Source organism: Pseudopipra pipra, unplaced genomic scaffold (assembly GCF_036250125.1).
Source record: "Pseudopipra pipra isolate bDixPip1 unplaced genomic scaffold, bDixPip1.hap1 HAP1_SCAFFOLD_123, whole genome shotgun sequence".
Taxonomy (NCBI): Eukaryota; Metazoa; Chordata; class Aves; order Passeriformes; family Pipridae; genus Pseudopipra; species Pseudopipra pipra.
Genome location: NW_026990602.1, coordinates 5,022 through 32,839, shown reverse-complemented (window position 1 = coordinate 32,839; position 27,818 = coordinate 5,022). Strand labels below are relative to the sequence as shown.

Here is a 27,818-nt window from a genome sequence, read left to right as displayed (position 1 = left end):
AACCAGACACCATATCTGAGTAGTGTGACACGTGGCCCCAGCCCCCAGGATCCCTCTACTCACTGTCACCGAGGCAGGTCCTCGGGTTGCTGACTCTGACCAGTCTTGGACAATGTGCTGTCATCTCCTGGGATACATGAGCAAGAGAGAAACAAAATTAGACAGCATCTCTACAGCTGCTGTGGATTCCTGCTCCTCCTGCTGCCTCCCCGACTCACCTCCAATGCTCATCGGCTCCCAAAGGTTAGCTGGATGGCACCTGCAATCCAAAAAGCTCAATGCTTCATTGCTGATCTTTTCAATACTCGGAGATTACCTACAAGGACAGCTCCAGAGAACCAAACTGTGTCCGTCACCTCACTGTGAGTTGGCTTCGGCCATCTGAGGCTGCCTACATCTCCTGCAAAAAAACCGAGAGGCAAGTGTGAGTAGTTAGATACTGTCCAAGAGTTTGCTGCTCCCATGGCAGTTTCTGTCTGACACCCCTTGACTGTGACCTCTTACAGGCAGGGTCCCTGTCACGTTGGACTGCACGTTAGAAGTCTGTGCACTGCCTGTAGAACAAAAAAACAAGTATGTACACAGATTCACCACAAATACACCACCTCCAAAAGAGCAGCTAGTTTTGCCCTGCAGTCACTGCTCACCTTGCTCACCGGGCTCACCTTCCCTCTGGTGCCTATCGTCTGCTGGGCTGAGGGCTCTGCATCTTAAAAAAAACCCCAAAAAACCAAAACTAAACCAAGAAACCATCCAAATGATCAAGTAAACCTAGGGCCAAAAGTCATGTCTTGGCTCTGACCTCACATGACAACCCACCTTCTGACTGTGCTCCTCCAGCCTCCTCTGTTCATCTCTGCTTTACATCCAGCCTCTCTGATGCTGCAAAGAAATGAGTTAGCAAAGTCAGCCATATAGACAGGGCAACATTAACTGCTGTGCAATTCTAATTTCTCCTTAGACAAGCCCTCTGGGGTCCAAAGACAGCCTGCACAAACAAACACTGACCTAACTTTAAGGGCCCTGCCGTACCGCTCCCATTGGCCCTGGACAAGCCCACTCTCGTTACTGCACACACGCTGCAGGCAGGGGCTGCCTCCAGGAGGACCAGAGAACTGCTGTCCTGAGTGGCTGAGCCTATCACAGGGTAAATGGAAAGTCTCCTTTCTACTCCACCTACCCCCAAGTCTACACTGCAGGGCAGAGCAGTTCCAGGCCCAACACAAACTCTAAGGACACATTTCCAGACAAGTGCTGTGGTGCAACGAGGAGAGAGAACTCTGAGAAAGGAATGACGCCAAAATGGATGTGCTACCGCACGAGAAGACGGAGGATACGGCGAGACTGAACGGAGGAGGCTCTGAGGAGCCTGAAAACACACTCTAACAGAATGGCCTGGGACAAGAACTGCCTTCAAAATTGCTAAGATGGATGAGAGACAATGCTATGTTCAGAATCTTCTTAGATTCTCACAAGTCCTAGGTGGGATGACAAGGGATGACTGCACGGCACAGCCACTGATACAACCTGTAAGGAGGCTGTAAAAGACACCTGACCTGACACTTCTCAGATGCAATTCTGATGCACGTCCAAGCTAGCGAGCCAAAGAATGGATAGTATGGGCACTGGGTTGGGCAGTGCAAAGGTTCAAGACCCTAGGAATGATGCCTTGACATCTCAGATAATAACTTTGAGGGCAGAAAGCAAAGACACGGTGATTATGAAGTGTAAGACACGAAACACAGACCGGACAAAGGACATGACACAAACCTGAATGGCTCTGCCCTGCACATCCTACTCCACTGATGAAAAGTAAACTGCTCCTCCTATGTGTGCCAAGGGCCTGTTAGGGCAGACCCTTTGCCCTCTGCTCACTTGAAAATCCCTCCCTCCTAACCATAAAACTGGACCCAGCTCTCATCCCCTCTCCAGGTGGGAGTCCTCCACTTATCTTTCCCATAGTCGGGGATGTGAATCCATCTTCGATGCAAAGGAAGGACGCCTGGCTGGCTCACAGGGTCGTGCAATCCCTGACTCGGTCGCTACGAGAAAGAAAACCGAAACTGACGCAAGAGTCCAGAAGCACGTGGGTGATAACCCCGCAATTGGCTACTCACCCTCCCCTGAGCTGAGAGGTTCTCAGGCCACTGGCTCTGACCCGAGTTGGAGGCTGCTGCCGTCACCATCTGCTGTACCTGGGTGAGTGAGAAAAAAAGTTACATGGTGTTTCTGAAAGTAAGGGAGACCCCAGGACCTCCTCATTACCTCCCTGACTCAACCTGAATGCTCCTTCTCTGCCAAAGGCAGGCCGGATGGCACCCGCAACTGGAAAAGGTCAAGCCTTAATTGATGAGCCTCGTAGTACTAGGGGGATTACTCACCAGGACAGCTGAAGACCATCACACCTAATTGGCAGGTGGCTCCAGCCCTCTGAGGCTGCACACATTCTCTGCAAAGTAAAAAAGCCAAAAGGAAATGTACACACTGAGATACTGCCTGAAAGGATGGCTTTCCTGTGGGAGCTCCTACCTACCTCTCCTGGACCTCTTACCGACAGGGTCCCTGAAGCATTGGACTGTCTGTTAGAAGGTGGCAGAACCCCTGGAAAACACAAGAAACAAAGCACGTGCACAGATTCACCACAACACCTGTAAAAGACCATCTAGTCCTGTCCCGGAGTCAATGCTCACCTTGCTCACCAGTACTCACCCAGATCACCTCCCCTCCAGTGCCTAGAGCCTCCTGGGACCAGGGCTCTGTATCTGAAAACAAATAAAAACCAAACCAAACCAACAAAATCCTTAACACATCAAATAAATGTGGAGCTAAAAGCCACATCTTTGTGCTGATGTCAGGTGATGACCCACCTTCTTGCTCTGCTCCTCTGGCCTCTTTTCTGTTCAACTCTGCTTTACACCCTGTCCTTCTGACATGGTAAAGAAACCCTAACCAAAGTCACCCAGACAGATAGGGAGAGCTGAAAGAGTCTCCCTTCTCTTTTGGCAAACCACCCAGGGTCACTGCCTGCAGCCAAAGACTGCAGTTGTAATCACACGGAATATCTGGGTAAATGAGAGGAAAACTTAAGTGGCACATCTGAAAAGTCAGTGGATGCCTTCACAGGCATTTAGGGGGCTCCTGGACACTGCTTTCCACCCATACTACCTTCAAAACACCCCTGGCAATTCCTAAGCTGGCACCCCAGCCCTCACTCCATCTCTGGGCTGTAACCCCCCACTGACTACTTGCAAACCTGGGTGTCTGTAGCCATCTTCAACACAGAGTAGCTTCACCTCAGGACCAGATAACACTGGTGAAAAAATGCCAAGCTGCAGTTCAGATGATCGGGAGATCCCAAAAGATGGAAGGCTCCTAAGGAAAAGAAAAAAAGATAAATTACAAAAGCACCTTACCAACACAGCACACAAAATTATTAAATTTAAAAACCCTGCATTTGAGTATAATCCTCTTCATTGCCATATATAGCTCTGCTTCTTTGGATGCCAAAGCTGATGCTTCAATAAAGCAGAAATAGCTTGAGAAGTCCCATTCAATAAAAGAACAGGAGAGCTCTTATCCCATTGAAGCCTGGCTGCTGAATGACCTCCCTGGGCAAAGGCTGGGGTTAATATACCCCTGGCCGTGCCCACCTCCCTTCCTGTGAGGCCCCGGGGGAAAAAGAGTAGCCCAATCCAAGACGGCATAAAGGCTCTGGGAGCAGCAGCACCTGGTTTGCATCTCTGACTTAAAATCAGGATAGGTAAAGAGCCTGACGGAGAAAAGGACTCCTAACGTGAGCAGGTATTATAGTTCGTATTGGATTTAGGGTTGGTATTGGATTCGGGCAGGGGCTGGAGCGGAGGGACTGGAGTAGAATAGCGGGAGTTGGAGCGGCGGGGGCTGGAGCGGAATGGGGGGAGCGGGGCGGCGGCGGCGGGAGCGGCGCGGCGGCGGGGGCTGGGGCGGAGCGGCGGCGGCGGCGGCTGGGGCGGCGCGGCGTGGCCGCGTCCTACCTGCGGGACAAGGGTGAGCCTGGCGGTACCGGAACGAGGCGCGGAGGGGGCCGCAAGGAGCCCCGGAGCTGCCGGGACCCTCCCGCGGTGCTGGGCTGAGCTCCCGGGGTGCTTCGCGATGGGGGATGTGGAGTGAGGTAATAATGAGAATCAGGAAGTGCTTCCACGGACCCACGCCCGGTTCGGTGGCTGTGCCGAGGTTTGAACCGGGAAAGAGCCGCTGTCCTGCGGTGAGGACCGGGGAAAATAGCCTTACAATGAGAGTGGAGAGCTCTGCACAGAGGAAATAAAACTCGCTGGGTTTAGTAGCTAAAATATCAGGGGAAATTACTGTCTGGTTACAGCAGTAAGCTTCCCACAGCAGTTTCAGGCGCCTGCCTTTGGAGACCAGCCCCAAAGTAGAAACTCCTCTCGACTGCTCCTGAGAGAGGCAATTGGAACTTTAGGTGCTCAAGAAAGCGATTTCCTCTCCTAAGTCCTGGTTCACCTGCCCGAGCACCTACAGTGTTTATATTCCACCTCACTCTCTGCTTTGCACGTCTGTATCAATAAAAGAAACTTCCAAGGTCTTCCTCCAGTCTGAGCTGCATCTTTGCACCCCCACACTCTCCCACCTGTTCACGTGCGCTGCTCCCCTCTCCTGCGCTGCTTCCTGGAACAGGGCTCATCCCTCGGCACCTTCCTCGAGCGATAATCCGGGTACATCAGGTGCTTCCCCCAGCCCCTGCGAGATGCTCTCACCATCACTGCTTGAGAGATTCCCTGGAATCGACTGCTCCCCTGCAGAAGCTCCCTATAAAAAGGGCCCCACGGAGCACGGCCCGCCCCTTGTCACCCTCACTGCCCACACCTGGGGCTGTCCCGCCTCTTTGTCAGCCTCACTGCCCACACCTGGGGCTGTCCCGCATGGGAGGGGAGAGAAGGACGGGTGGAGCCACAGGCGGGCGCGCGGGGAGAGGAGGCGGGGCGAGGCGGGGCGAGCCGGGGGGGTGGGGTCGGGTCGGCGCGAGCAGGAGGGAGGGGCAGGTGCCCGCTCCGCTTCGCTGTGGGCTCTGGGGTTCTTTTGGGCTGGTTTTGGGGGACTGCGCACACCCTCCCCTGGTCACAGCCCCGCCCCAGCTCGCTGCGCCCAGCTGCATTCCCCGTACCCCTTGCTCAGCTCCGCGGGGATTTGTGCCTCCTCTGAAGGTGGCAAATGTCTACAAAGCGAGTCGGGAAGCCAGAGAGCTGCAGCCCCCGGGCCCCGCCGCGGCTTCCCCGCCGTCACCCGGCACGTCCTGCACCGCAGCACCGCTCCCGCTGCCGCCCTCGAACACAAGGAACAAACCCCGTGCCCCCAGCACAGGCCGGTCCCTCCCCGGCAGCCTCGGCAGCGCCGGGAGCGGCCGGAGCCCCCAAGGACGGGCGGGGCGCGCCGGGAGGGGCCGCGCGGGGCGGGGGCGGGTCCCGCGGCTGCGACCCGGCGGGGAAGGGACCCCCGGGCCGGCCCCGTCCGGCACCGCCGCTGGCCCTGCTCGGCCACCGCCCCTCGCCCACAGTTTTAACATTAGAGAGCCAAGTTTAATCCAGAGCCTGCAAGCTCCCACGTGCAGGAGATTTCCATAGACTTGTTATTTTTCTCTTTTTAATGACCACGTTGCTAAAGTCAGGGAAATACAATCAACATTCCCTAAGCACCATCACTTCTACATCCACCTGTGATCGGGGCCGAAGGGCAGCAGCCTCCCAGCTCCCTCCCGGGGGGTTCCTGGGATACCTTTCCCGTTGCCAGCGGGGTCCCCCAGGGTGCTGATCATGATCTCGGACGGATCCCCCCCCCCGCGGGGCGGGGACGGGAGCGGGGCGGGAGCGGGGCGGGAGCGGAGCGGAGCGGAACGGGGCTAGCGGGCGGCGCGGCGTGAGCGCCTGGGGTCCTCACGCTCCGCCGCACGCCGCGGCCTAGCGCCGCCCACGAAACTGCCGCCCGCACCCGGCGCCGCCGAGCGCCCCGCCCTGTCCCCACAGCGGGAAGCGGCGCGGCGAGACGGCGCTGCGGGCGCGGGGCGGGGGTCCGGGTCGCGGCCGAGGTCAGGCAACTGGAAAAACGCCTCTCTGAGGCGAGGGGGCCTCTCGCCGCCATCTTCAGTGTGGCCTCGGCTAAGTTCCGGTCCTGGCGGCGCCATCTTGAGTGTGGCGTCGGAGCGAATTTCCGGGCCGCAACCGCCATCTTTAGTGTGGTCGTTCCGGTCCTTGCGACGCCATCTTTACTGTGGGCTGGGCGGACTTCCGGGACGGGGCCTTGGAGGACTTTCGGTCGCTCTCTACTTCCGGTGACCGAGTTTACCCAAATTAGCGTCCCTCCTCTCTAATTTCTGCGCTTTCACCCCAAAAAATCTTCATGTTATTCCCCCCACGCACACCCCGGGAGAGACGGGAGACCGCGAGTCCCGCCCTGCCGCCGGAACCGGCCCTTAACTCGAGCAGGGAGCGCTGCGCCGGCACGAGAGCTACTGCGCATGCGTCGCCGGTCCCGCTCCTGCCTGCCCTTGCTTACCACGTGATCGCCGGCGTCTTGCCAACGACTGCGCACGCGCCGGCGTCGCCACCTTGGCTTCCCCCCCACCCCGCCTCCCGACCGCCCGGCTTCGCTTTCTTACTGCGGCTCCCCCTCCACTTTTTCGGCTCCGTGGGGTTCCCTCAGCACATTTTGGGGTCCCCTTCTCACAGTTTAGGGGTGATGGCCCCGCAATTTACGGTTCGAGGGGGGGGAGGAGAGGAAACTGGGTGCCCAAGAAGGGGTTTCTTTTTTTTTCTTTTTTTTTTTTTTTCTCCTTTATTTCATTTTCATTTTATTTCCTTTTTAGTTTTTTTGCCCCTTTTTTTTTAATTTTCTTTTGTTTTTTATATTTCCTTTTTTATTTCGTTTATTTTTTATTCTCTTTATTTTTCATTTTCTCGCCCAGTGCTCCCCAACAACCCTCAGTAACACCCAGTGCTCCCCAGTGCACCCCAGTAACACCCAGTGCTCCTCAACAACCCCCAGTAACACCCAGTGCTCCCCAGTAAACACCCAGTGCTCCCAAACAACCCCCAGTAACACCCAGTGCTCCCCAAAAATTGACCCAAAACAGACCCAAATCACCCCAAAAGCTGACCCAAAACTGACCCCAAAACCTGACCCCAATCATCCCAAAAGCTGACCCAAAACTGACCCCAATCATCCCAAAAGCTGACCCAAAACTGACCCAAATCACCCCAAACAATGACCCCAAACTGACCCCAAAAACTGACCCAAATCATCCCAAAAACTGACCCAAAACTCTGCATTTATTTGGCATCATTTCCTCTCAAAAACAACATCTACGATTTAGTTGATTGCTAAAGCCATCATTTTAAAATCATCTCAGGAATCAAAAGGGACTGGAAAACACACAGAAATCATTCCTGCACCCACCAAATCATTAGGAATTGGAACCCGATTCCCTCATCTCTCTCCTTGTTCTTCTTGGCTGGAAAACCTGATGAGAGACACAGCAAGCAAAGCAGAGGGACTGCACTCCCAGCTTTTCTTACCTGCAGGCACACAGCACAGCACGTGGGACATAAAAGCCAAGGGTTAGTCCTGCCAGAGGTGTCCGGCACACACACGGCAACCGAAGGGAAAGAGGGAGCCTGGGAACACAGAGTAAAAGACACTTTAATTAGGACTACACCGAGCACTAGCCAGGGCATTCACACAGCTTCACCATCCAGTCACACAAAAAGCACTCACCGAGGCCTCAGTTAGGATGGTTCCTGACGCTGACCAGGTGAATACCTCCCTGGAAGCCCGCTCTGCTCATGCCAGGCACTGGGGCTCACCCAGGGGGGCTTTGCCAAGCATCCAAGGGAAATTAAAATTACAGGCTGGGCAAAGGCGCTTCCCGCAGGACCGCTCCCGGCCAAGGCCACCGGTCCGTGCAAGTCAGACCACTCACCACCCGGGGCGGGGATTATCGGGGGCACGCCTCCAGCTTTTATTCTCCAGAAACTCCAGTTCTTTCTGGCACCGCTTGCCAGAAAGTCCAACAAAACCTGCTGACAAAATTTTTCACGATGACAGTGGAGAGCTATTAAATGCACACTGCACAGGGAACCTGAGGCTGCCCCTGGATCCCTGCAAGTGTTCCAGGCCAGGCTGGATGGGACTTGGAGCATCCAGCCGGGGATGAGAGGGGAAGGTGTCCCTGCCCACGGAAGGCAGGGTGGCCTTTGAAGGTCCCCTTCAAACCAAATCGCTCTGGGATTCCCCTCCAAAATCACTACCCAAGAGACACAGCAAGCAAAGCAGAGGGACTGCACTCCCAGCTTTTCTTACCTGCACGCACACAGCACGTCGGACATAAAAGCCACAGGGTTAGTCCTGCCAGAGGTGTCCGGCACATCCACGGCAATCGAAGGGAAAGAGGGAGCCTGGGAACACAGAGTAAAAGACACTTTAATTAGGACTACACCGAGCACCGGCCAGGTCATTCACACAGCTTCACTGTCCAGTCACACAAAAAGCACTCACCGAGGCTTCAGGGAGGATGGTTCCTGACGCTGACCAGGTGAATACCTCCCTGGAAGCCCGCTCCGCTCATGCCAGGCACTAGGGCTCACCCAGGGGGGCTTTGCCAAGCATCCAAGGGAAATTAAAATTACAGCCTGGGCAGGAAATTAAAATTACAGTCCGGCAGGACCGCTCCTGGCCAAGGCCACCGGTCCGTGCAAGTCAGACCACTCACCACCCGGGGCGGGGATTATCAGGGGCACACCTCCAGCTTTTATTCTCCAGAAACTCCAGTTCTTTCTGGCACCGCTTGCTTCAGTCTTCCCCTGTTGGAAGAGGTCACTTTAGTCTTTCGACGGGCCAGACTGCCAAAGCCCGGCCAGTCCATTCCCACGAGGAAAGGTAGCTTGGTCTTGGACAGGATACTGGGGGGGGAGACACAAAATAAAAGTTTAATTTAAAACTTCCTGGAAGAGAAAGCCATTCAAACATAAGGCAGACAAGACTCATGCAAAACTGAATTACATTGGACTTCAAAGGAGAATTATTTCCCTCTGCACCTCAGAGAACCCCAGTTTTCACCCAGGTCCTGCTTGCCATCGTCCAACAAAACGTGCTGACAAAATTTTTCATGATGACAGTGGAGAGCTATTAAATGCACACTGCACAGGGAACCTGAGGCTGCCCCTGGATCCCTGCAAGTGTTCCAGGCCAGGCTGGATGGGACTTGGAGCATCCAGCCGGGGATGAGAGGGGAAGGTGTCCCTGCCCACGGAAGGCAGGGTGGCCTTTGAAGGTCCCCTTCAAACCAAATCGCTCTGGGATTCCCCTCCAAAATCACTACCCAAGAGACACAGCAAGCAAAGCAGAGGGACTGCACTCCCAGCTTTTCTTACCTGCACGCACACAGCACGTTGGACATAAAAGCCACAGGGTTAGTCCTGCCAGAGGTGTCCGGCACATCCACGGCAATCGAAGGGAAAGAGGGAGCCTGGGAACACAGAGTAAAAGACACTTTAATTAGGACTACACCGAGCACTAGCCAGGTCATTCACACAGCTTCACTGTCCAGTCACACAAAAAGCACTCACCGAGGCTTCAGGGAGGATGGTTCCTGACGCTGACCAGGTGAATACCTCCCTGGAAGCCCGCTCCGCTCATGCCAGGCACTAGGGCTCACCCAGGGGGGCTTTGCCAAGCATCCAAGGGAAATTAAAATTACAGCCTGGGCAGGAAATTAAAATTACAGTCCGGCAGGACCGCTCCTGGCCAAGGCCACCGGTCCGTGCAAGTCAGACCACCCACCACCCGGGGCGGGGATTATCAGGGGCACACCTCCAGCTTTTATTCTCCAGAAACTCCAGTTCTTTCTGGCACCGCTTGCTTCAGTCTTCCCCTGTTGGAAGAGGTCACTTTAGTCTTTCGACGGGCCAGACTGCCAAAGCCCGGCCAGTCCATTCCCACGAGGAAAGGTAGCTTGGTCTTGGACAGGATACTGGGAGGGGAGACACAAAATAAAAGTTTAATTTAAAACTTCCTGGAAGAGAAAGCCATTCAAACATAAGGCAGACAAGACTCATGCAAAACTGAATTACATTGGACTTCAAAGGAGAATTATTTCCCTCTGCACCTCAGAGAACCCCAGTTTTCACCCAGGTCCTGCTTGCCATCGTCCAACAAAACGTGCTGACAAAATTTTTCATGATGACAGTGGAGAGCTATTAAATGCACACTGCACAGGGAACCTGAGGCTGCCCCTGGATCCCTGCAAGTGTTCCAGGCCAGGCTGGATGGGACTTGGAGCATCCAGCCGGGGATGAGAGGGGAAGGTGTCCCTGCCCACGGAAGGCAGGGTGGCCTTTGAAGGTCCCCTTCAAACCAAATCGCTCTGGGATTCCCCTCCAAAATCACTACCCAAGAGACACAGCAAGCAAAGCAGAGGGACTGCACTCCCAGCTTTTCTTACCTGCACGCACACAGCACGTCGGACATAAAAGCCACAGGGTTAGTCCTGCCAGAGGTGTCCGGCACATCCACGGCAATCGAAGGGAAAGAGGGAGCCTGGGAACACAGAGTAAAAGACACTTTAATTAGGACTACACCGAGCACTAGCCAGGTCATTCACACAGCTTCACTGTCCAGTCACACAAAAAGCACTCACCGAGGCTTCAGGGAGGATGGTTCCTGACGCTGACCAGGTGAATACCTCCCTGGAAGCCCGCTCCGCTCATGCCAGGCACTAGGGCTCACCCAGGGGGGCTTTGCCAAGCATCCAAGGGAAATTAAAATTACAGCCTGGGCAGGAAATTAAAATTACAGTCCGGCAGGACCGCTCCTGGCCAAGGCCACCGGTCCGTGCAAGTCAGACCACTCACCACCCGGGGCGGGGATTATCAGGGGCACACCTCCAGCTTTTATTCTCCAGAAACTCCAGTTCTTTCTGGCACCGCTTGCTTCAGTCTTCCCCTGTTGGAAGAGGTCACTTTAGTCTTTCGACGGGCCAGACTGCCAAAGCCCGGCCAGTCCATTCCCACGAGGAAAGGTAGCTTGGTCTTGGACAGGATACTGGGGGGGGAGACACAAAATAAAAGTTTAATTTAAAACTTCCTGGAAGAGAAAGCCATTCAAACATAAGGCAGACAAGACTCATGCAAAACTGAATTACATTGGACTTCAAAGGAGAATTATTTCCCTCTGCACCTCAGAGAACCCCAGTTTTCACCCAGGTCCTGCTTGCCATCGTCCAACAAAACGTGCTGACAAAATTTTTCATGATGACAGTGGAGAGCTATTAAATGCACACTGCACAGGGAACCTGAGGCTGCCCCTGGATCCCTGCAAGTGTTCCAGGCCAGGCTGGATGGGACTTGGAGCATCCAGCCGGGGATGAGAGGGGAAGGTGTCCCTGCCCACGGAAGGCAGGGTGGCCTTTGAAGGTCCCCTTCAAACCAAATCGCTCTGGGATTCCCCTCCAAAATCACTACCCAAGAGACACAGCAAGCAAAGCAGAGGGACTGCACTCCCAGCTTTTCTTACCTGCACGCACACAGCACGTCGGACATAAAAGCCACAGGGTTAGTCCTGCCAGAGGTGTCCGGCACATCCACGGCAATCGAAGGGAAAGAGGGAGCCTGGGAACACAGAGTAAAAGACACTTTAATTAGGACTACACCGAGCACCGGCCAGGTCATTCACACAGCTTCACTGTCCAGTCACACAAAAAGCACTCACCGAGGCTTCAGGGAGGATGGTTCCTGACGCTGACCAGGTGAATACCTCCCTGGAAGCCCGCTCCGCTCATGCCAGGCACTAGGGCTCACCCAGGGGGGCTTTGCCAAGCATCCAAGGGAAATTAAAATTACAGCCTGGGCAGGAAATTAAAATTACAGTCCGGCAGGACCGCTCCTGGCCAAGGCCACCGGTCCGTGCAAGTCAGACCACTCACCACCCGGGGCGGGGATTATCAGGGGCACACCTCCAGCTTTTATTCTCCAGAAACTCCAGTTCTTTCTGGCACCGCTTGCTTCAGTCTTCCCCTGTTGGAAGAGGTCACTTTAGTCTTTCGACGGGCCAGACTGCCAAAGCCCGGCCAGTCCATTCCCACGAGGAAAGGTAGCTTGGTCTTGGACAGGATACTGGGAGGGGAGACACAAAATAAAAGTTTAATTTAAAACTTCCTGGAAGAGAAAGCCATTCAAACATAAGGCAGACAAGACTCATGCAAAACTGAATTACATTGGACTTCAAAGGAGAATTATTTCCCTCTGCACCTCAGAGAACCCCAGTTTTCACCCAGGTCCTGCTTGCCATCGTCCAACAAAACGTGCTGACAAAATTTTTCATGATGACAGTGGAGAGCTATTAAATGCACACTGCACAGGGAACCTGAGGCTGCCCCTGGATCCCTGCAAGTGTTCCAGGCCAGGCTGGATGGGACTTGGAGCATCCAGCCGGGGATGAGAGGGGAAGGTGTCCCTGCCCACGGAAGGCAGGGTGGCCTTTGAAGGTCCCCTTCAAACCAAATCGCTCTGGGATTCCCCTCCAAAATCACTACCCAAGAGACACAGCAAGCAAAGCAGAGGGACTGCACTCCCAGCTTTTCTTACCTGCACGCACACAGCACGTCGGACATAAAAGCCACAGGGTTAGTCCTGCCAGAGGTGTCCGGCACATCCACGGCAATCGAAGGGAAAGAGGGAGCCTGGGAAAACAGAGTAAAAGACACTTTAATTAGGACTACACCGAGCACTGGCCAGGTCATTCACACAGCTTCACTGTCCAGTCACACAAAAAGCACTCACCGAGGCTTCAGGGAGGATGGTTCCTGACGCTGACCAGGTGAATACCTCCCTGGAAGCCCGCTCCGCTCATGCCAGGCACTAGGGCTCACCCAGGGGGGCTTTGCCAAGCATCCAAGGGAAATTAAAATTACAGCCTGGGCAGGAAATTAAAATTACAGTCCGGCAGGACCGCTCCTGGCCAAGGCCACCGGTCCGTGCAAGTCAGACCACTCACCACCCGGGGCGGGGATTATCAGGGGCACACCTCCAGCTTTTATTCTCCAGAAACTCCAGTTCTTTCTGGCACCGCTTGCTTCAGTCTTCCCCTGTTGGAAGAGGTCACTTTAGTCTTTCGACGGGCCAGACTGCCAAAGCCCGGCCAGTCCATTCCCACGAGGAAAGGTAGCTTGGTCTTGGACAGGATACTGGGGGGGGGAGACACAAAATAAAAGTTTAATTTAAAACTTCCTGGAAGAGAAAGCCATTCAAACATAAAGCAGACAAGACTCATGCAAAACTGAATTACATTGGACTTCAAAGGAGAATTATTTCCCTCTGCACCTCAGAGAACCCCAGTTTTCACCCAGGTCCTGCTTGCCATCGTCCAACAAAACGTGCTGACAAAATTTTTCATGATGACAGTGGAGAGCTATTAAATGCACACTGCACAGGGAACCTGAGGCTGCCCCTGGATCCCTGCAAGTGTTCCAGGCCAAGCTGGATGGGACTTGGAGCATCCAGCCGGGGATGAGAGGGGAAGGTGTCCCTGCCCACGGAAGGCAGGGTGGCCTTTGAAGGTCCCCTTCAAACCAAATCGCTCTGGGATTCCCCTCCAAAATCACTACCCAAGAGACACAGCAAGCAAAGCAGAGGGACTGCACTCCCAGCTTTTCTTACCTGCACGCACACAGCACGTCGGACATAAAAGCCACAGGGTTAGTCCTGCCAGAGGTGTCCGGCACATCCACGGCAATCGAAGGGAAAGAGGGAGCCTGGGAACACGGAGTAAAAGACACTTTAATTAGGACTACACCGAGCACCAGCCAGGTCATTCACACAGCTTCACTGTCCAGTCACACAAAAAGCACTCACCGAGGCTTCAGGGAGGATGGTTCCTGACGCTGACCAGGTGAATACCTCCCTGGAAGCCCGCTCCGCTCATGCCAGGCACTAGGGCTCACCCAGGGGGGCTTTGCCAAGCATCCAAGGGAAATTAAAATTACAGCCTGGGCAGGAAATTAAAATTACAGTCCGGCAGGACCGCTCCTGGCCAAGGCCACCGGTCCGTGCAAGTCAGACCACTCACCAGCCGGGGCGGGGATTATCAGGGGCACACCTCCAGCTTTTATTCTCCAGAAACTCCAGTTCTTTCTGGTACCGCTTGCCAGAAAGTCTTCCCCTGCTGGAAGAGGTCACTTTAGTCTTTCGAGGGGCCAGACTGCCAATGCCCGGCCAGTCCATTCCCACGAGGAAAGGTAGCTTGGTCTTGGACAGGATACTGGGAGGGGAGACACAAAATAAAAGTTTAATTTAAAACTTCCTGGAAGAGAAAGCCATTCAAACATAAGGCAGACAAGACTCATGCAAAACTGAATTACATTGGACTTCAAAGGAGAATTATTTCCCTCTGCACCTCAGAGAACCCCAATTTTCACCCAGGTCCTGCTTGCCATCGTCCAACAAAACGTGCTGACAAAATTTTTCACGATGACAGTGGAGAGCTATTAAATGCACACTGCACAGGGAACCTGAGGCTGCCCCTGGATCCCTGCAAGTGTTCCAGGCCAGGCTGGATGGGACTTGGAGCATCCAACCGGGGATGAGAGGGGAAGGTGTCCCTGCCCACGGAAGGCAGGGTGGCCTTTGAAGGTCCCCTTCAAACCAAATCGCTCTGGGATTCCCCTCCAAAATCACTACCCAAGAGACACAGCAAGCAAAGCAGAGGGACTGCACTCCCAGCTTTTCTTACCTGCACGCACACAGCACGTCGGACATAAAAGCCACAGGGTTAGTCCTGCCAGAGGTGTCCGGCACACATGTGGCAACCGAAGGGAAAGAGGGAGCCTGGGAACACGGAGTAAAAGACACTTTAATTAGGAGTACACCGAGCACTGGCCAGGTCATGCACACAGACAGCTTCAGCGTCCAGTCACACAAAAATCACTTACCTACCAGGGCCTCAGGTACGATGGCTCCTGACGCTGACCAGGTGAACACCTCCGTTTGCCCCGGGGGGTCAAGAATAACATCCCTGGGAAGAAGTCACTGCGAACAACAAAAAGGGAAAATTAGTGAAGCACGGGGTCCTCTTCTGACTAGATTGCCACCAGCATTCAATAGCAAATGCCATGACTATTCTGTTACAGACGAGAAAACCCTGTTCTCCCATACAAACAGGGATGAGATTTATGGGCACGCCTGAAAATTTCCTGTGAGGAACGTTTTGTAACTAAGGAGCAGGTGCTATCTTGAGTTGAAGGCATCGATTTGACAGACACTTAGTACAGCAAACTCTCCAGCAGAGCAATTAATTGCTGCCTATTTGAACAGCAGGGGAGAGAAAATGACAGTCTAATAGAAGACAAGAAAAGCAGAACCGGAATCAGTAGACTTTTCTTCCATCTCTCCCGAGAAAGTCTAGTTTACCTGTTCTAATTCTGTGCCCTTTTCTACATGAAACTTAGACCAAGGCTGAAAAAACAACTAGAAAACACGGAGAGAAGCTTTTTAGAATTTCACAGGATTTTCCCAAACCGATCCCAGAAAAGCAAAACTCGGTAGAATGTACTCACCCCGAGGCATTTTGTCTTTTTTCCATAAGCTTCATCACCTGATTGAAAAAGCAGAGTAGAGGCTCACAACAGGAAAACGTCATCTTCATTTCCTAAAAGAAGCTACATTAATTTGCACAGCTGCAGGCGTGTATCCAGACGTTAAAGTCTTTCAGCTTTTCAGAGGGTGAGAATGCCCTGCTAAGGAAGGCTGAAAAATGCTCGGAGCCTGCCCAGGTCAAAGAGCCCCTCGATTTTGTCTGTGTTCCAGTCCCTGGCTAAAGAAAGGGCAGAAGAAGCGCAGTTGTTGCTTGCCTTTTCCCTCAGAGGTTTTGCCAGGCGCCGGGCCAGCCCGGGCACTGCGGGGGAAGGCCGGCAGTGCCCAAAGCCCGCCGCTTTCCCGGGGGCGTCGCTTGCGAGAGCGCCCCCGAGCGCCGGGCCCTGCCTCACAGTCGCCGCCTGGCGGACACGGCCGGGAGCGGCACTGCAGCCGCGCGCGGCACTGCAGCCGCGCCCCCCCCCCCCCCCCCCTCGGCGAGACCCGCGGCGCCTTTCGCGAGTACGGGCCTTTCTTCCCTAAAACCTGCCCTTGCCTAGGAAAAGCTGAGCAATTCACAGAGTTGCTGTTTCTATCCCAGCTTCCCAAAGGATTTCTCTCTCCCGGCAGCGCAGACAGAGTCCCCGAGGCAGCGCAGACCCTGCCCGCGGGGGGGTGGGGGGACGCAATGCCAGGGCACATCCGAACCCGGCCCTGCGGCGGCACGCAGGTGCAAGTTTCTCCGCAGAGGCGAGAAACTTGCCTGTCGCTTCCCCTGCCTGCAGTCCGCGATGGCCGCGGGAGAGGCAGAAGAGCGGCCGCGCCCAGCTTACCCCGGCGACGATCTCCGTCGGCTCTGGCGCCGTGGGTCGCTTCCTGGGGTGGGGGGGAAGGCGGCGGCGCAGCTCCGACAGCATCTCCAGGGCACGGCGGGACCGACCGAGGCGGCGGCAGGGGCGGGAGCGGGGGCGGGAGCGGGGGCGGGAGCGGAGCGGAGCGGAGCGGAACGGGGAGGGGGGGGCCTCTCGCCGCCGTCTTGAGTGTGGCCTCGGCTAAGTTCCGGTTTTGGCGGCGCCATCTTGAGTGTGGCGTCGGGGCGAACTTCCGGGCCGCGGCCGCCATCTTTAGTGTGGTCGTTCCGGTCCTGGCGGCGCCATCTTTACTGTGGGCTTGGCGGACTTCCGGACCGGGGCCGCCATCTTTAGTGTGGTCGTTCCGGTCCTGACGGCGCCATCTTTACTGTGGGCTTGGCGGACTTCCGGGACGGGGCCTTGGAGGACTTTCGGTCGCTCTCTACTTCCGGTGACCGAGTTTACCCAAATTAGCGTCCCTCCTCGCTAATTTCTGCGCTTTCACCGCAAAAAATCTTCATGTTATTCCCCCCACGCACACCCCGGGAGAGACGGGAGACCGCGAGTCCCGCCCTGCCGCCGGAACCGGCCCTTAACTCGAGCAGGGAGCGCTGCGCCGGCACGAGAGCTACTGCGCATGCGTCGCCGGTCCCGCTCCTGCCTGCCCTTGCTTACCACGTGATCGCCGGCGTCTTGCCAACGACTGCGCACGCGCCGGCGTCGCCACCTTGGCTTCCCCCCCACCCAGCCGCCCGACCGCCCGGCTTCGCTTTCTTACTGCGGCTCCCCCTCCGCTTTTTCGGCTCCCTGGGGTTCCCTCACCCACATTTTGGGGTCCCCTTCTCACATTTTAGGGGTGATGACCCCGCAATTTACGGTTCGGGGGAGGGGGGGAGGAGAGGAAACGGGGTGCCCAAGAAGGGGTTTCTTTTTTTTTTTTTTTCCTCTTTTATTTCATTTTCATTTTATTTCCTTTTTAGTTTTTTTGCCCCTTTTTTTTTTAATTTTCTTTTGATTTTTATATTTCCTTTTTTATTTCGTTTATTTTTTATTCTCTTTATTTTTCATTTTCTCTCCCAGTGCTCCCCAGTAACACCCAGTGCTCCTCAACAACCCCCAGTAACACCCAGTGCTCCCCAGTAAACACCCAGTGCTCCCAAACAACCCCCAGTAACACCCAGTGCTCCCCAAAAATTGACCCAAAACAGACCCAAATCACCCCAAAAGCTGACCCAAAACTGACCCCAAAACCTGACCCCAATCATCCCAAAAGCTGACCCAAAACTGACCCCAATCATCCCAAAAGCTGACCCAAAACTGACCCAAATCACCCCAAACAATGACCCCAAACTGACCCCAAAAACTGACCCAAATCATCCCAAAAACTGACCCAAAACTCTGCATTTATTTGGCATCATTTCCTCTCAAAAACAACAGCTCCGATTTAGTTGATTGCTAAAGCCATCATTTTAAAATCATCTCAGGAATCAAAAGGGACTGGAAAACACACAGAAATCATTCCTGCACCCACCAAATCATTAGGAATTGGAACCCGATTCCCTCATCTCTCTCCTTGTTCTTCTTGGCTGGAAAACCTGTTGAGACACAGCAAGCAAAGCAGAGGGACTGCACTCCCAGCTTTTCTTACCTGCACGCACACAGCACGTGGGACATAAAAGCCACAGGGTTAGTCCTGCCAGAGCCGTCCGGCACATCCACGGCAACCGAAGGGAAAGAGGGAGCCTGGGAACACAGAGTAAAAGACACTTTAATTAGGACTACACCGAGCACCAGGTCATTCACACAGCTTCACTGTCCAGTCACACAAAAAGCACTCACCGAGGCTTCAGGGAGGATGGTTCCTGACGCTGACCAGGTGAATACCTCCCTGGAAGCCCGCTCCGCTCATGCCAGGCACCAGGGCTCCCCCAGAAGGGCTTTGCCAAGCATCCAAGGGAAATTAAAATTACAGCCTGGGCAGGAAATTAAAATTACAGTCCGGCAGGACCGTTCCTGGCCAAGGCCACCGGTCCGTGCAAGTCAGACCACTCACCACCCGGGGCGGGGATTATCAGGGGCACACCTCCAGCTTTTATTCTCCAGAAACTCCAGTTCTTTCTGGCACCGCTTGCCAGAAAGTCCAACAAAACGTGCTGACAAAATTTTTCATGATGACAGTGGAGAGCTATTAAATGCACACTGCACAGGGAACCTGAGGCTGCCCCTGGATCCCTGCAAGTGTTCCAGGCCAGGCTGGATGGGACTTGGAGCATCCAGCCGGGGATGAGAGGGGAAGGTGTCCCTGCCCACGGAAGGCAGGGTGGCCTTTGAAGGTCCCCTTCAAACCAAATCGCTCTGGGATTCCCCTCCAAAATCACTACCCAAGAGACACAGCAAGCAAAGCAGAGGGACTGCACTCCCAGCTTTTCTTACCTGCACGCACACAGCACGTCGGACATAAAAGCCACAGGGTTAGTCCTGCCAGAGGTGTCCGGCACATCCACGGCAATCGAAGGGAAAGAGGGAGCCTGGGAAAACAGAGTAAAAGACACTTTAATTAGGACTACACCGAGCACTGGCCAGGTCATTCACACAGCTTCACTGTCCAGTCACACAAAAAGCACTCACCGAGGCTTCAGGGAGGATGGTTCCTGACGCTGACCAGGTGAATACCTCCCTGGAAGCCCGCTCCGCTCATGCCAGGCACTAGGGCTCACCCAGGGGGGCTTTGCCAAGCATCCAAGGGAAATTAAAATTACAGCCTGGGCAGGAAATTAAAATTACAGTCCGGCAGGACCGCTCCTGGCCAAGGCCACCGGTCCGTGCAAGTCAGACCACTCACCACCCGGGGCGGGGATTATCAGGGGCACACCTCCAGCTTTTATTCTCCAGAAACTCCAGTTCTTTCTGGCACCGCTTGCTTCAGTCTTCCCCTGTTGGAAGAGGTCACTTTAGTCTTTCGACGGGCCAGACTGCCAAAGCCCGGCCAGTCCATTCCCACGAGGAAAGGTAGCTTGGTCTTGGACAGGATACTGGGGGGGGGAGACACAAAATAAAAGTTTAATTTAAAACTTCCTGGAAGAGAAAGCCATTCAAACATAAGGCAGACAAGACTCATGCAAAACTGAATTACATTGGACTTCAAAGGAGAATTATTTCCCTCTGCACCTCAGAGAACCCCAGTTTTCACCCAGGTCCTGCTTGCCATCGTCCAACAAAACGTGCTGACAAAATTTTTCATGATGACAGTGGAGAGCTATTAAATGCACACTGCACAGGGAACCTGAGGCTGCCCCTGGATCCCTGCAAGTGTTCCAGGCCAAGCTGGATGGGACTTGGAGCATCCAGCCGGGGATGAGAGGGGAAGGTGTCCCTGCCCACGGAAGGCAGGGTGGCCTTTGAAGGTCCCCTTCAAACCAAATCGCTCTGGGATTCCCCTCCAAAATCACTACCCAAGAGACACAGCAAGCAAAGCAGAGGGACTGCACTCCCAGCTTTTCTTACCTGCACGCACACAGCACGTCGGACATAAAAGCCACAGGGTTAGTCCTGCCAGAGGTGTCCGGCACATCCACGGCAATCGAAGGGAAAGAGGGAGCCTGGGAACACGGAGTAAAAGACACTTTAATTAGGACTACACCGAGCACCAGCCAGGTCATTCACACAGCTTCACTGTCCAGTCACACAAAAAGCACTCACCGAGGCTTCAGGGAGGATGGTTCCTGACGCTGACCAGGTGAATACCTCCCTGGAAGCCCGCTCCGCTCATGCCAGGCACTAGGGCTCACCCAGGGGGGCTTTGCCAAGCATCCAAGGGAAATTAAAATTACAGCCTGGGCAGGAAATTAAAATTACAGTCCGGCAGGACCGCTCCTGGCCAAGGCCACCGGTCCGTGCAAGTCAGACCACTCACCAGCCGGGGCGGGGATTATCAGGGGCACACCTCCAGCTTTTATTCTCCAGAAACTCCAGTTCTTTCTGGTACCGCTTGCCAGAAAGTCTTCCCCTGCTGGAAGAGGTCACTTTAGTCTTTCGAGGGGCCAGACTGCCAATGCCCGGCCAGTCCATTCCCACGAGGAAAGGTAGCTTGGTCTTGGACAGGATACTGGGAGGGGAGACACAAAATAAAAGTTTAATTTAAAACTTCCTGGAAGAGAAAGCCATTCAAACATAAGGCAGACAAGACTCATGCAAAACTGAATTACATTGGACTTCAAAGGAGAATTATTTCCCTCTGCACCTCAGAGAACCCCAATTTTCACCCAGGTCCTGCTTGCCATCGTCCAACAAAACGTGCTGACAAAATTTTTCACGATGACAGTGGAGAGCTATTAAATGCACACTGCACAGGGAACCTGAGGCTGCCCCTGGATCCCTGCAAGTGTTCCAGGCCAGGCTGGATGGGACTTGGAGCATCCAACCGGGGATGAGAGGGGAAGGTGTCCCTGCCCACGGAAGGCAGGGTGGCCTTTGAAGGTCCCCTTCAAACCAAATCGCTCTGGGATTCCCCTCCAAAATCACTACCCAAGAGACACAGCAAGCAAAGCAGAGGGACTGCACTCCCAGCTTTTCTTACCTGCACGCACACAGCACGTCGGACATAAAAGCCACAGGGTTAGTCCTGCCAGAGGTGTCCGGCACACATGTGGCAACCGAAGGGAAAGAGGGAGCCTGGGAACACGGAGTAAAAGACACTTTAATTAGGAGTACACCGAGCACTGGCCAGGTCATGCACACAGACAGCTTCAGCGTCCAGTCACACAAAAATCACTTACCTACCAGGGCCTCAGGTACGATGGCTCCTGACGCTGACCAGGTGAACACCTCCGTTTGCCCCGGGGGGTCAAGAATAACATCCCTGGGAAGAAGTCACTGCGAACAACAAAAAGGGAAAATTAGTGAAGCACGGGGTCCTCTTCTGACTAGATTGCCACCAGCATTCAATAGCAAATGCCATGACTATTCTGTTACAGACGAGAAAACCCTGTTCTCCCATACAAACAGGGATGAGATTTATGGGCACGCCTGAAAATTTCCTGTGAGGAACGTTTTGTAACTAAGGAGCAGGTGCTATCTTGAGTTGAAGGCATCGATTTGACAGACACTTAGTACAGCAAACTCTCCAGCAGAGCAATTAATTGCTGCCTATTTGAACAGCAGGGGAGAGAAAATGACAGTCTAATAGAAGACAAGAAAAGCAGAACCGGAATCAGTAGACTTTTCTTCCATCTCTCCCGAGAAAGTCTAGTTTACCTGTTCTAATTCTGTGCCCTTTTCTACATGAAACTTAGACCAAGGCTGAAAAAACAACTAGAAAACACGGAGAGAAGCTTTTTAGAATTTCACAGGATTTTCCCAAACCGATCCCAGAAAAGCAAAACTCGGTAGAATGTACTCACCCCGAGGCATTTTGTCTTTTTTCCATAAGCTTCATCACCTGATTGAAAAAGCAGAGTAGAGGCTCACAACAGGAAAACGTCATCTTCATTTCCTAAAAGAAGCTACATTAATTTGCACAGCTGCAGGCGTGTATCCAGACGTTAAAGTCTTTCAGCTTTTCAGAGGGTGAGAATGCCCTGCTAAGGAAGGCTGAAAAATGCTCGGAGCCTGCCCAGGTCAAAGAGCCCCTCGATTTTGTCTGTGTTCCAGTCCCTGGCTAAAGAAAGGGCAGAAGAAGCGCAGTTGTTGCTTGCCTTTTCCCTCAGAGGTTTTGCCAGGCGCCGGGCCAGCCCGGGCACTGCGGGGGAAGGCCGGCAGTGCCCAAAGCCCGCCGCTTTCCCGGGGGCGTCGCTTGCGAGAGCGCCCCCGAGCGCCGGGCCCTGCCTCACAGTCGCCGCCTGGCGGACACGGCCGGGAGCGGCACTGCAGCCGCGCGCGGCACTGCAGCCGCGCCCCCCCCCCCCCCCCCCTCGGCGAGACCCGCGGCGCCTTTCGCGAGTACGGGCCTTTCTTCCCTAAAACCTGCCCTTGCCTAGGAAAAGCTGAGCAATTCACAGAGTTGCTGTTTCTATCCCAGCTTCCCAAAGGATTTCTCTCTCCCGGCAGCGCAGACAGAGTCCCCGAGGCAGCGCAGACCCTGCCCGCGGGGGGGTGGGGGGACGCAATGCCAGGGCACATCCGAACCCGGCCCTGCGGCGGCACGCAGGTGCAAGTTTCTCCGCAGAGGCGAGAAACTTGCCTGTCGCTTCCCCTGCCTGCAGTCCGCGATGGCCGCGGGAGAGGCAGAAGAGCGGCCGCGCCCAGCTTACCCCGGCGACGATCTCCGTCGGCTCTGGCGCCGTGGGTCGCTTCCTGGGGTGGGGGGGAAGGCGGCGGCGCAGCTCCGACAGCATCTCCAGGGCACGGCGGGACCGACCGAGGCGGCGGCAGGGGCGGGAGCGGGGGCGGGAGCGGGGGCGGGAGCGGAGCGGAGCGGAGCGGAACGGGGAGGGGGGGGCCTCTCGCCGCCGTCTTGAGTGTGGCCTCGGCTAAGTTCCGGTTTTGGCGGCGCCATCTTGAGTGTGGCGTCGGGGCGAACTTCCGGGCCGCGGCCGCCATCTTTAGTGTGGTCGTTCCGGTCCTGGCGGCGCCATCTTTACTGTGGGCTTGGCGGACTTCCGGACCGGGGCCGCCATCTTTAGTGTGGTCGTTCCGGTCCTGACGGCGCCATCTTTACTGTGGGCTTGGCGGACTTCCGGGACGGGGCCTTGGAGGACTTTCGGTCGCTCTCTACTTCCGGTGACCGAGTTTACCCAAATTAGCGTCCCTCCTCGCTAATTTCTGCGCTTTCACCGCAAAAAATCTTCATGTTATTCCCCCCACGCACACCCCGGGAGAGACGGGAGACCGCGAGTCCCGCCCTGCCGCCGGAACCGGCCCTTAACTCGAGCAGGGAGCGCTGCGCCGGCACGAGAGCTACTGCGCATGCGTCGCCGGTCCCGCTCCTGCCTGCCCTTGCTTACCACGTGATCGCCGGCGTCTTGCCAACGACTGCGCACGCGCCGGCGTCGCCACCTTGGCTTCCCCCCCACCCAGCCGCCCGACCGCCCGGCTTCGCTTTCTTACTGCGGCTCCCCCTCCGCTTTTTCGGCTCCCTGGGGTTCCCTCACCCACATTTTGGGGTCCCCTTCTCACATTTTAGGGGTGATGACCCCGCAATTTACGGTTCGGGGGAGGGGGGGAGGAGAGGAAACGGGGTGCCCAAGAAGGGGTTTCTTTTTTTTTTTTTTTCCTCTTTTATTTCATTTTCATTTTATTTCCTTTTTAGTTTTTTTGCCCCTTTTTTTTTTAATTTTCTTTTGATTTTTATATTTCCTTTTTTATTTCGTTTATTTTTTATTCTCTTTATTTTTCATTTTCTCTCCCAGTGCTCCCCAGTAACACCCAGTGCTCCTCAACAACCCCCAGTAACACCCAGTGCTCCCCAGTAAACACCCAGTGCTCCCAAACAACCCCCAGTAACACCCAGTGCTCCCCAAAAATTGACCCAAAACAGACCCAAATCACCCCAAAAGCTGACCCAAAACTGACCCCAAAACCTGACCCCAATCATCCCAAAAGCTGACCCAAAACTGACCCCAATCATCCCAAAAGCTGACCCAAAACTGACCCAAATCACCCCAAACAATGACCCCAAACTGACCCCAAAAACTGACCCAAATCATCCCAAAAACTGACCCAAAACTCTGCATTTATTTGGCATCATTTCCTCTCAAAAACAACAGCTCCGATTTAGTTGATTGCTAAAGCCATCATTTTAAAATCATCTCAGGAATCAAAAGGGACTGGAAAACACACAGAAATCATTCCTGCACCCACCAAATCATTAGGAATTGGAACCCGATTCCCTCATCTCTCTCCTTGTTCTTCTTGGCTGGAAAACCTGTTGAGACACAGCAAGCAAAGCAGAGGGACTGCACTCCCAGCTTTTCTTACCTGCACGCACACAGCACGTGGGACATAAAAGCCACAGGGTTAGTCCTGCCAGAGCCGTCCGGCACATCCACGGCAACCGAAGGGAAAGAGGGAGCCTGGGAACACAGAGTAAAAGACACTTTAATTAGGACTACACCGAGCACCAGGTCATTCACACAGCTTCACTGTCCAGTCACACAAAAAGCACTCACCGAGGCTTCAGGGAGGATGGTTCCTGACGCTGACCAGGTGAATACCTCCCTGGAAGCCCGCTCCGCTCATGCCAGGCACCAGGGCTCCCCCAGAAGGGCTTTGCCAAGCATCCAAGGGAAATTAAAATTACAGCCTGGGCAGGAAATTAAAATTACAGTCCGGCAGGACCGTTCCTGGCCAAGGCCACCGGTCCGTGCAAGTCAGACCACTCACCACCCGGGGCGGGGATTATCAGGGGCACACCTCCAGCTTTTATTCTCCAGAAACTCCAGTTCTTTCTGGCACCGCTTGCCAGAAAGTCCAACAAAACGTGCTGACAAAATTTTTCATGATGACAGTGGAGAGCTATTAAATGCACACTGCACAGGGAACCTGAGGCTGCCCCTGGATCCCTGCAAGTGTTCCAGGCCAGGCTGGATGGGACTTGGAGCATCCAGCCGGGGATGAGAGGGGAAGGTGTCCCTGCCCACGGAAGGCAGGGTGGCCTTTGAAGGTCCCCTTCAAACCAAATCGCTCTGGGATTCCCCTCCAAAATCACTACCCAAGAGACACAGCAAGCAAAGCAGAGGGACTGCACTCCCAGCTTTTCTTACCTGCACGCACACAGCACGTCGGACATAAAAGCCACAGGGTTAGTCCTGCCAGAGGTGTCCGGCACATCCACGGCAATCGAAGGGAAAGAGGGAGCCTGGGAAAACAGAGTAAAAGACACTTTAATTAGGACTACACCGAGCACTGGCCAGGTCATTCACACAGCTTCACTGTCCAGTCACACAAAAAGCACTCACCGAGGCTTCAGGGAGGATGGTTCCTGACGCTGACCAGGTGAATACCTCCCTGGAAGCCCGCTCCGCTCATGCCAGGCACTAGGGCTCACCCAGGGGGGCTTTGCCAAGCATCCAAGGGAAATTAAAATTACAGCCTGGGCAGGAAATTAAAATTACAGTCCGGCAGGACCGCTCCTGGCCAAGGCCACCGGTCCGTGCAAGTCAGACCACTCACCACCCGGGGCGGGGATTATCAGGGGCACACCTCCAGCTTTTATTCTCCAGAAACTCCAGTTCTTTCTGGCACCGCTTGCTTCAGTCTTCCCCTGTTGGAAGAGGTCACTTTAGTCTTTCGACGGGCCAGACTGCCAAAGCCCGGCCAGTCCATTCCCACGAGGAAAGGTAGCTTGGTCTTGGACAGGATACTGGGGGGGGGAGACACAAAATAAAAGTTTAATTTAAAACTTCCTGGAAGAGAAAGCCATTCAAACATAAGGCAGACAAGACTCATGCAAAACTGAATTACATTGGACTTCAAAGGAGAATTATTTCCCTCTGCACCTCAGAGAACCCCAGTTTTCACCCAGGTCCTGCTTGCCATCGTCCAACAAAACGTGCTGACAAAATTTTTCATGATGACAGTGGAGAGCTATTAAATGCACACTGCACAGGGAACCTGAGGCTGCCCCTGGATCCCTGCAAGTGTTCCAGGCCAAGCTGGATGGGACTTGGAGCATCCAGCCGGGGATGAGAGGGGAAGGTGTCCCTGCCCACGGAAGGCAGGGTGGCCTTTGAAGGTCCCCTTCAAACCAAATCGCTCTGGGATTCCCCTCCAAAATCACTACCCAAGAGACACAGCAAGCAAAGCAGAGGGACTGCACTCCCAGCTTTTCTTACCTGCACGCACACAGCACGTCGGACATAAAAGCCACAGGGTTAGTCCTGCCAGAGGTGTCCGGCACATCCACGGCAATCGAAGGGAAAGAGGGAGCCTGGGAACACAGAGTAAAAGACACTTTAATTAGGACTACACCGAGCACTAGCCAGGTCATTCACACAGCTTCACTGTCCAGTCACACAAAAAGCACTCACCGAGGCTTCAGGGAGGATGGTTCCTGACGCTGACCAGGTGAATACCTCCCTGGAAGCCCGCTCCGCTCATGCCAGGCACTAGGGCTCACCCAGGGGGGCTTTGCCAAGCATCCAAGGGAAATTAAAATTACAGCCTGGGCAGGAAATTAAAATTACAGTCCGGCAGGACCGCTCCTGGCCAAGGCCACCGGTCCGTGCAAGTCAGACCACTCACCACCCGGGGCGGGGATTATCAGGGGCACACCTCCAGCTTTTATTCTCCAGAAACTCCAGTTCTTTCTGGCACCGCTTGCTTCAGTCTTCCCCTGTTGGAAGAGGTCACTTTAGTCTTTCGACGGGCCAGACTGCCAAAGCCCGGCCAGTCCATTCCCACGAGGAAAGGTAGCTTGGTCTTGGACAGGATACTGGGGGGGGAGACACAAAATAAAAGTTTAATTTAAACTTCCTGAAGAGAAAGCCATTCAAACATAAGGCAGACAAGACTCATGCAAAACTGAATTACATTGGACTTCAAAGGAGAATTATTTCCCTCTGCACCTCAGAGAACCCCAGTTTTCACCCAGGTCCTGCTTGCCATCGTCCAACAAAACGTGCTGACAAAATTTTCATGATGACAGTGGAGAGCTATTAAATGCACACTGCACAGGGAACCTGAGGCTGCCCCTGATCCCTGCAAGTGTTCCAGGCCAGGCTGGATGGGACTTGGAGCATCCAGCCGGGGATGAGAGGGGAAGGTGTCCCTGCCCACGGAAGGCAGGGTGGCCTTTGAAGGTCCCCTTCAAACCAAATCGCTCTGGGATTCCCCTCCAAAATCACTACCCAAGAGACACAGCAAGCAAAGCAGAGGACTGCACTCCCAGCTTTTCTTACCTGCACGCACACAGCACGTCGGACATAAAAGCCACAAGGGTTAGTCCTGCCAGAGGTGTCCGGCACATCCACGGCAATCGAAGGGAAGAGGGAGCTGGGAACACAGAGTAAAAGACACTTTAATTAGGACTACACCGAGCACTAGCCAGGTCATTCACACAGCTTCACTGTCCAGTCACACAAAAAGCACTCACCGAGGCTTCAGGGAGGATGGTTCCTGACGCTGACCAGGTGAATACCTCCCTGGAAGCCCGCTCCGCTCATGCCAGGCACTAGGGCTCACCCAGGGGGGCTTTGCCAAGCATCCAAGGGAAATTAAAATTACAGCCTGGGCAGGAAATTAAAATTACAGTCCGGCAGGACCGCTCCTGGCCAAGGCCACCGGTCCGTGCAAGTCAGACCACTCACCACCCGGGCGGGGATTATCAGGGGCACACCTCCAGCTTTTATTCTCCAGAAACTCCAGTTCTTTCTGGCACCGCTTGCTTCAGTCTTCCCCTGTTGGAAGAGGTCACTTTAGT

The 27,818-nt window shown here is 54.5% G+C and overlaps 2 protein-coding genes and 4 long non-coding RNA genes across 10 annotated transcripts; all 6 read right to left on the bottom strand.

The window, feature by feature from the left end:
- Window positions 1–214: 214 nt before the first annotated feature.
- LOC135408019 (uncharacterized) lies at window positions 215–1,058 on the bottom strand. 2 transcript variants are annotated; one of them, XR_010427158.1, is made up of 5 exons: window positions 820–1,058; window positions 648–709; window positions 498–554; window positions 357–400; window positions 215–259 (listed from the first exon to the last, which is right to left on the bottom strand). It is a non-coding gene; the product is annotated as an uncharacterized LOC135408019 (long non-coding RNA). The 2 variants fall into 2 exon arrangements; XR_010427157.1 differs by having other exon boundaries at window positions 505–554.
- A 1,311-nt stretch (window positions 1,059–2,369) lies between these two features.
- LOC135408014 (uncharacterized) lies at window positions 2,370–3,326 on the bottom strand. The gene is made up of 3 exons (XR_010427151.1): window positions 2,691–3,326; window positions 2,534–2,601; window positions 2,370–2,449 (listed from the first exon to the last, which is right to left on the bottom strand). It is a non-coding gene; the product is annotated as an uncharacterized LOC135408014 (long non-coding RNA).
- Window positions 3,327–7,301: 3,975 nt separating this feature from the next.
- On the bottom strand, window positions 7,302–8,084 carry LOC135408016 (uncharacterized). Its single transcript, XR_010427152.1, has 2 exons — window positions 7,765–8,084; window positions 7,302–7,664 (listed from the first exon to the last, which is right to left on the bottom strand). It is a non-coding gene; the product is annotated as an uncharacterized LOC135408016 (long non-coding RNA).
- Window positions 8,085–9,853: 1,769 nt separating this feature from the next.
- Window positions 9,854–15,651, bottom strand: LOC135408015 (GPN-loop GTPase 1-like). Its single transcript, XM_064643396.1, has 12 exons — window positions 15,596–15,651; window positions 14,976–15,054; window positions 14,773–14,867; window positions 13,896–14,301; window positions 13,701–13,795; window positions 12,825–13,228; window positions 12,630–12,724; window positions 11,755–12,158; window positions 11,560–11,654; window positions 10,685–11,088; window positions 10,490–10,584; window positions 9,854–10,018 (listed from the first exon to the last, which is right to left on the bottom strand). Exons 1-4 carry the CDS (start codon window positions 15,628–15,630, stop codon window positions 14,106–14,108), a joined length of 405 nt encoding a protein of 134 aa, XP_064499466.1. The 5' UTR covers window positions 15,631–15,651; the 3' UTR covers window positions 9,854–10,018; window positions 10,490–10,584; window positions 10,685–11,088; window positions 11,560–11,654; window positions 11,755–12,158; window positions 12,630–12,724; window positions 12,825–13,228; window positions 13,701–13,795; window positions 13,896–14,105.
- A 1,808-nt stretch (window positions 15,652–17,459) lies between these two features.
- Window positions 17,460–21,917, bottom strand: LOC135408017 (GPN-loop GTPase 1-like). 4 transcript variants are annotated; one of them, XR_010427155.1, is made up of 4 exons: window positions 21,242–21,832; window positions 19,967–20,061; window positions 19,091–19,494; window positions 18,760–18,990 (listed from the first exon to the last, which is right to left on the bottom strand). XR_010427155.1 is itself a non-coding variant. In XM_064643397.1 (4 exons), the coding sequence occupies exons 1-4, from the start codon at window positions 21,894–21,896 to the stop codon at window positions 19,344–19,346; spliced, it is 360 nt and encodes a 119-aa protein (XP_064499467.1). In that variant the 5' UTR covers window positions 21,897–21,917; the 3' UTR covers window positions 19,330–19,343. The 4 variants fall into 4 exon arrangements, 1 of the variants encoding a protein (XP_064499467.1); XM_064643397.1 differs by lacking the exon at window positions 18,760–18,990 and adding an exon at window positions 21,862–21,917 and having other exon boundaries at window positions 19,330–19,494; window positions 21,242–21,320; XR_010427153.1 differs by lacking the exons at window positions 18,760–18,990; window positions 19,091–19,494; window positions 19,967–20,061 and adding an exon at window positions 17,460–18,205.
- Window positions 21,918–25,025: 3,108 nt separating this feature from the next.
- Window positions 25,026–26,828, bottom strand: LOC135408018 (uncharacterized). The gene is made up of 4 exons (XR_010427156.1): window positions 26,428–26,828; window positions 26,233–26,327; window positions 25,357–25,760; window positions 25,026–25,256 (listed from the first exon to the last, which is right to left on the bottom strand). It is a non-coding gene; the product is annotated as an uncharacterized LOC135408018 (long non-coding RNA).
- Window positions 26,829–27,818: the final 990 nt, after the last annotated feature.

Excerpts from the sequence above, each read along its gene's own strand:
- LOC135408015 (XM_064643396.1), bottom strand. The coding sequence starts at position 15,630 with ATGAAGCTTATGGAAAAAAGACAAAATGCCTCGGG. Across the intron at positions 15,055-15,595 it reads AAAAGACAAAATGCCTCGGG|GGATGTTATTCTTGACCCCC; the intron begins GTGAGTACATTC and ends ACTTCTTCCCAG. Across the intron at positions 14,868-14,975 it reads CCATCGTACCTGAGGCCCTG|GCTCCCTCTTTCCCTTCGGT; the intron begins GTAGGTAAGTGA and ends CCGTGTTCCCAG.
- LOC135408017 (XM_064643397.1), bottom strand. The coding sequence starts at position 21,896 with ATGAAGCTTATGGAAAAAAGACAAAATGCCTCGGG. Across the intron at positions 21,321-21,861 it reads AAAAGACAAAATGCCTCGGG|GGATGTTATTCTTGACCCCC; the intron begins GTGAGTACATTC and ends ACTTCTTCCCAG. Across the intron at positions 20,062-21,241 it reads CCATCGTACCTGAGGCCCTG|GCTCCCTCTTTCCCTTCGAT; the intron begins GTAGGTAAGTGA and ends CCGTGTTCCCAG.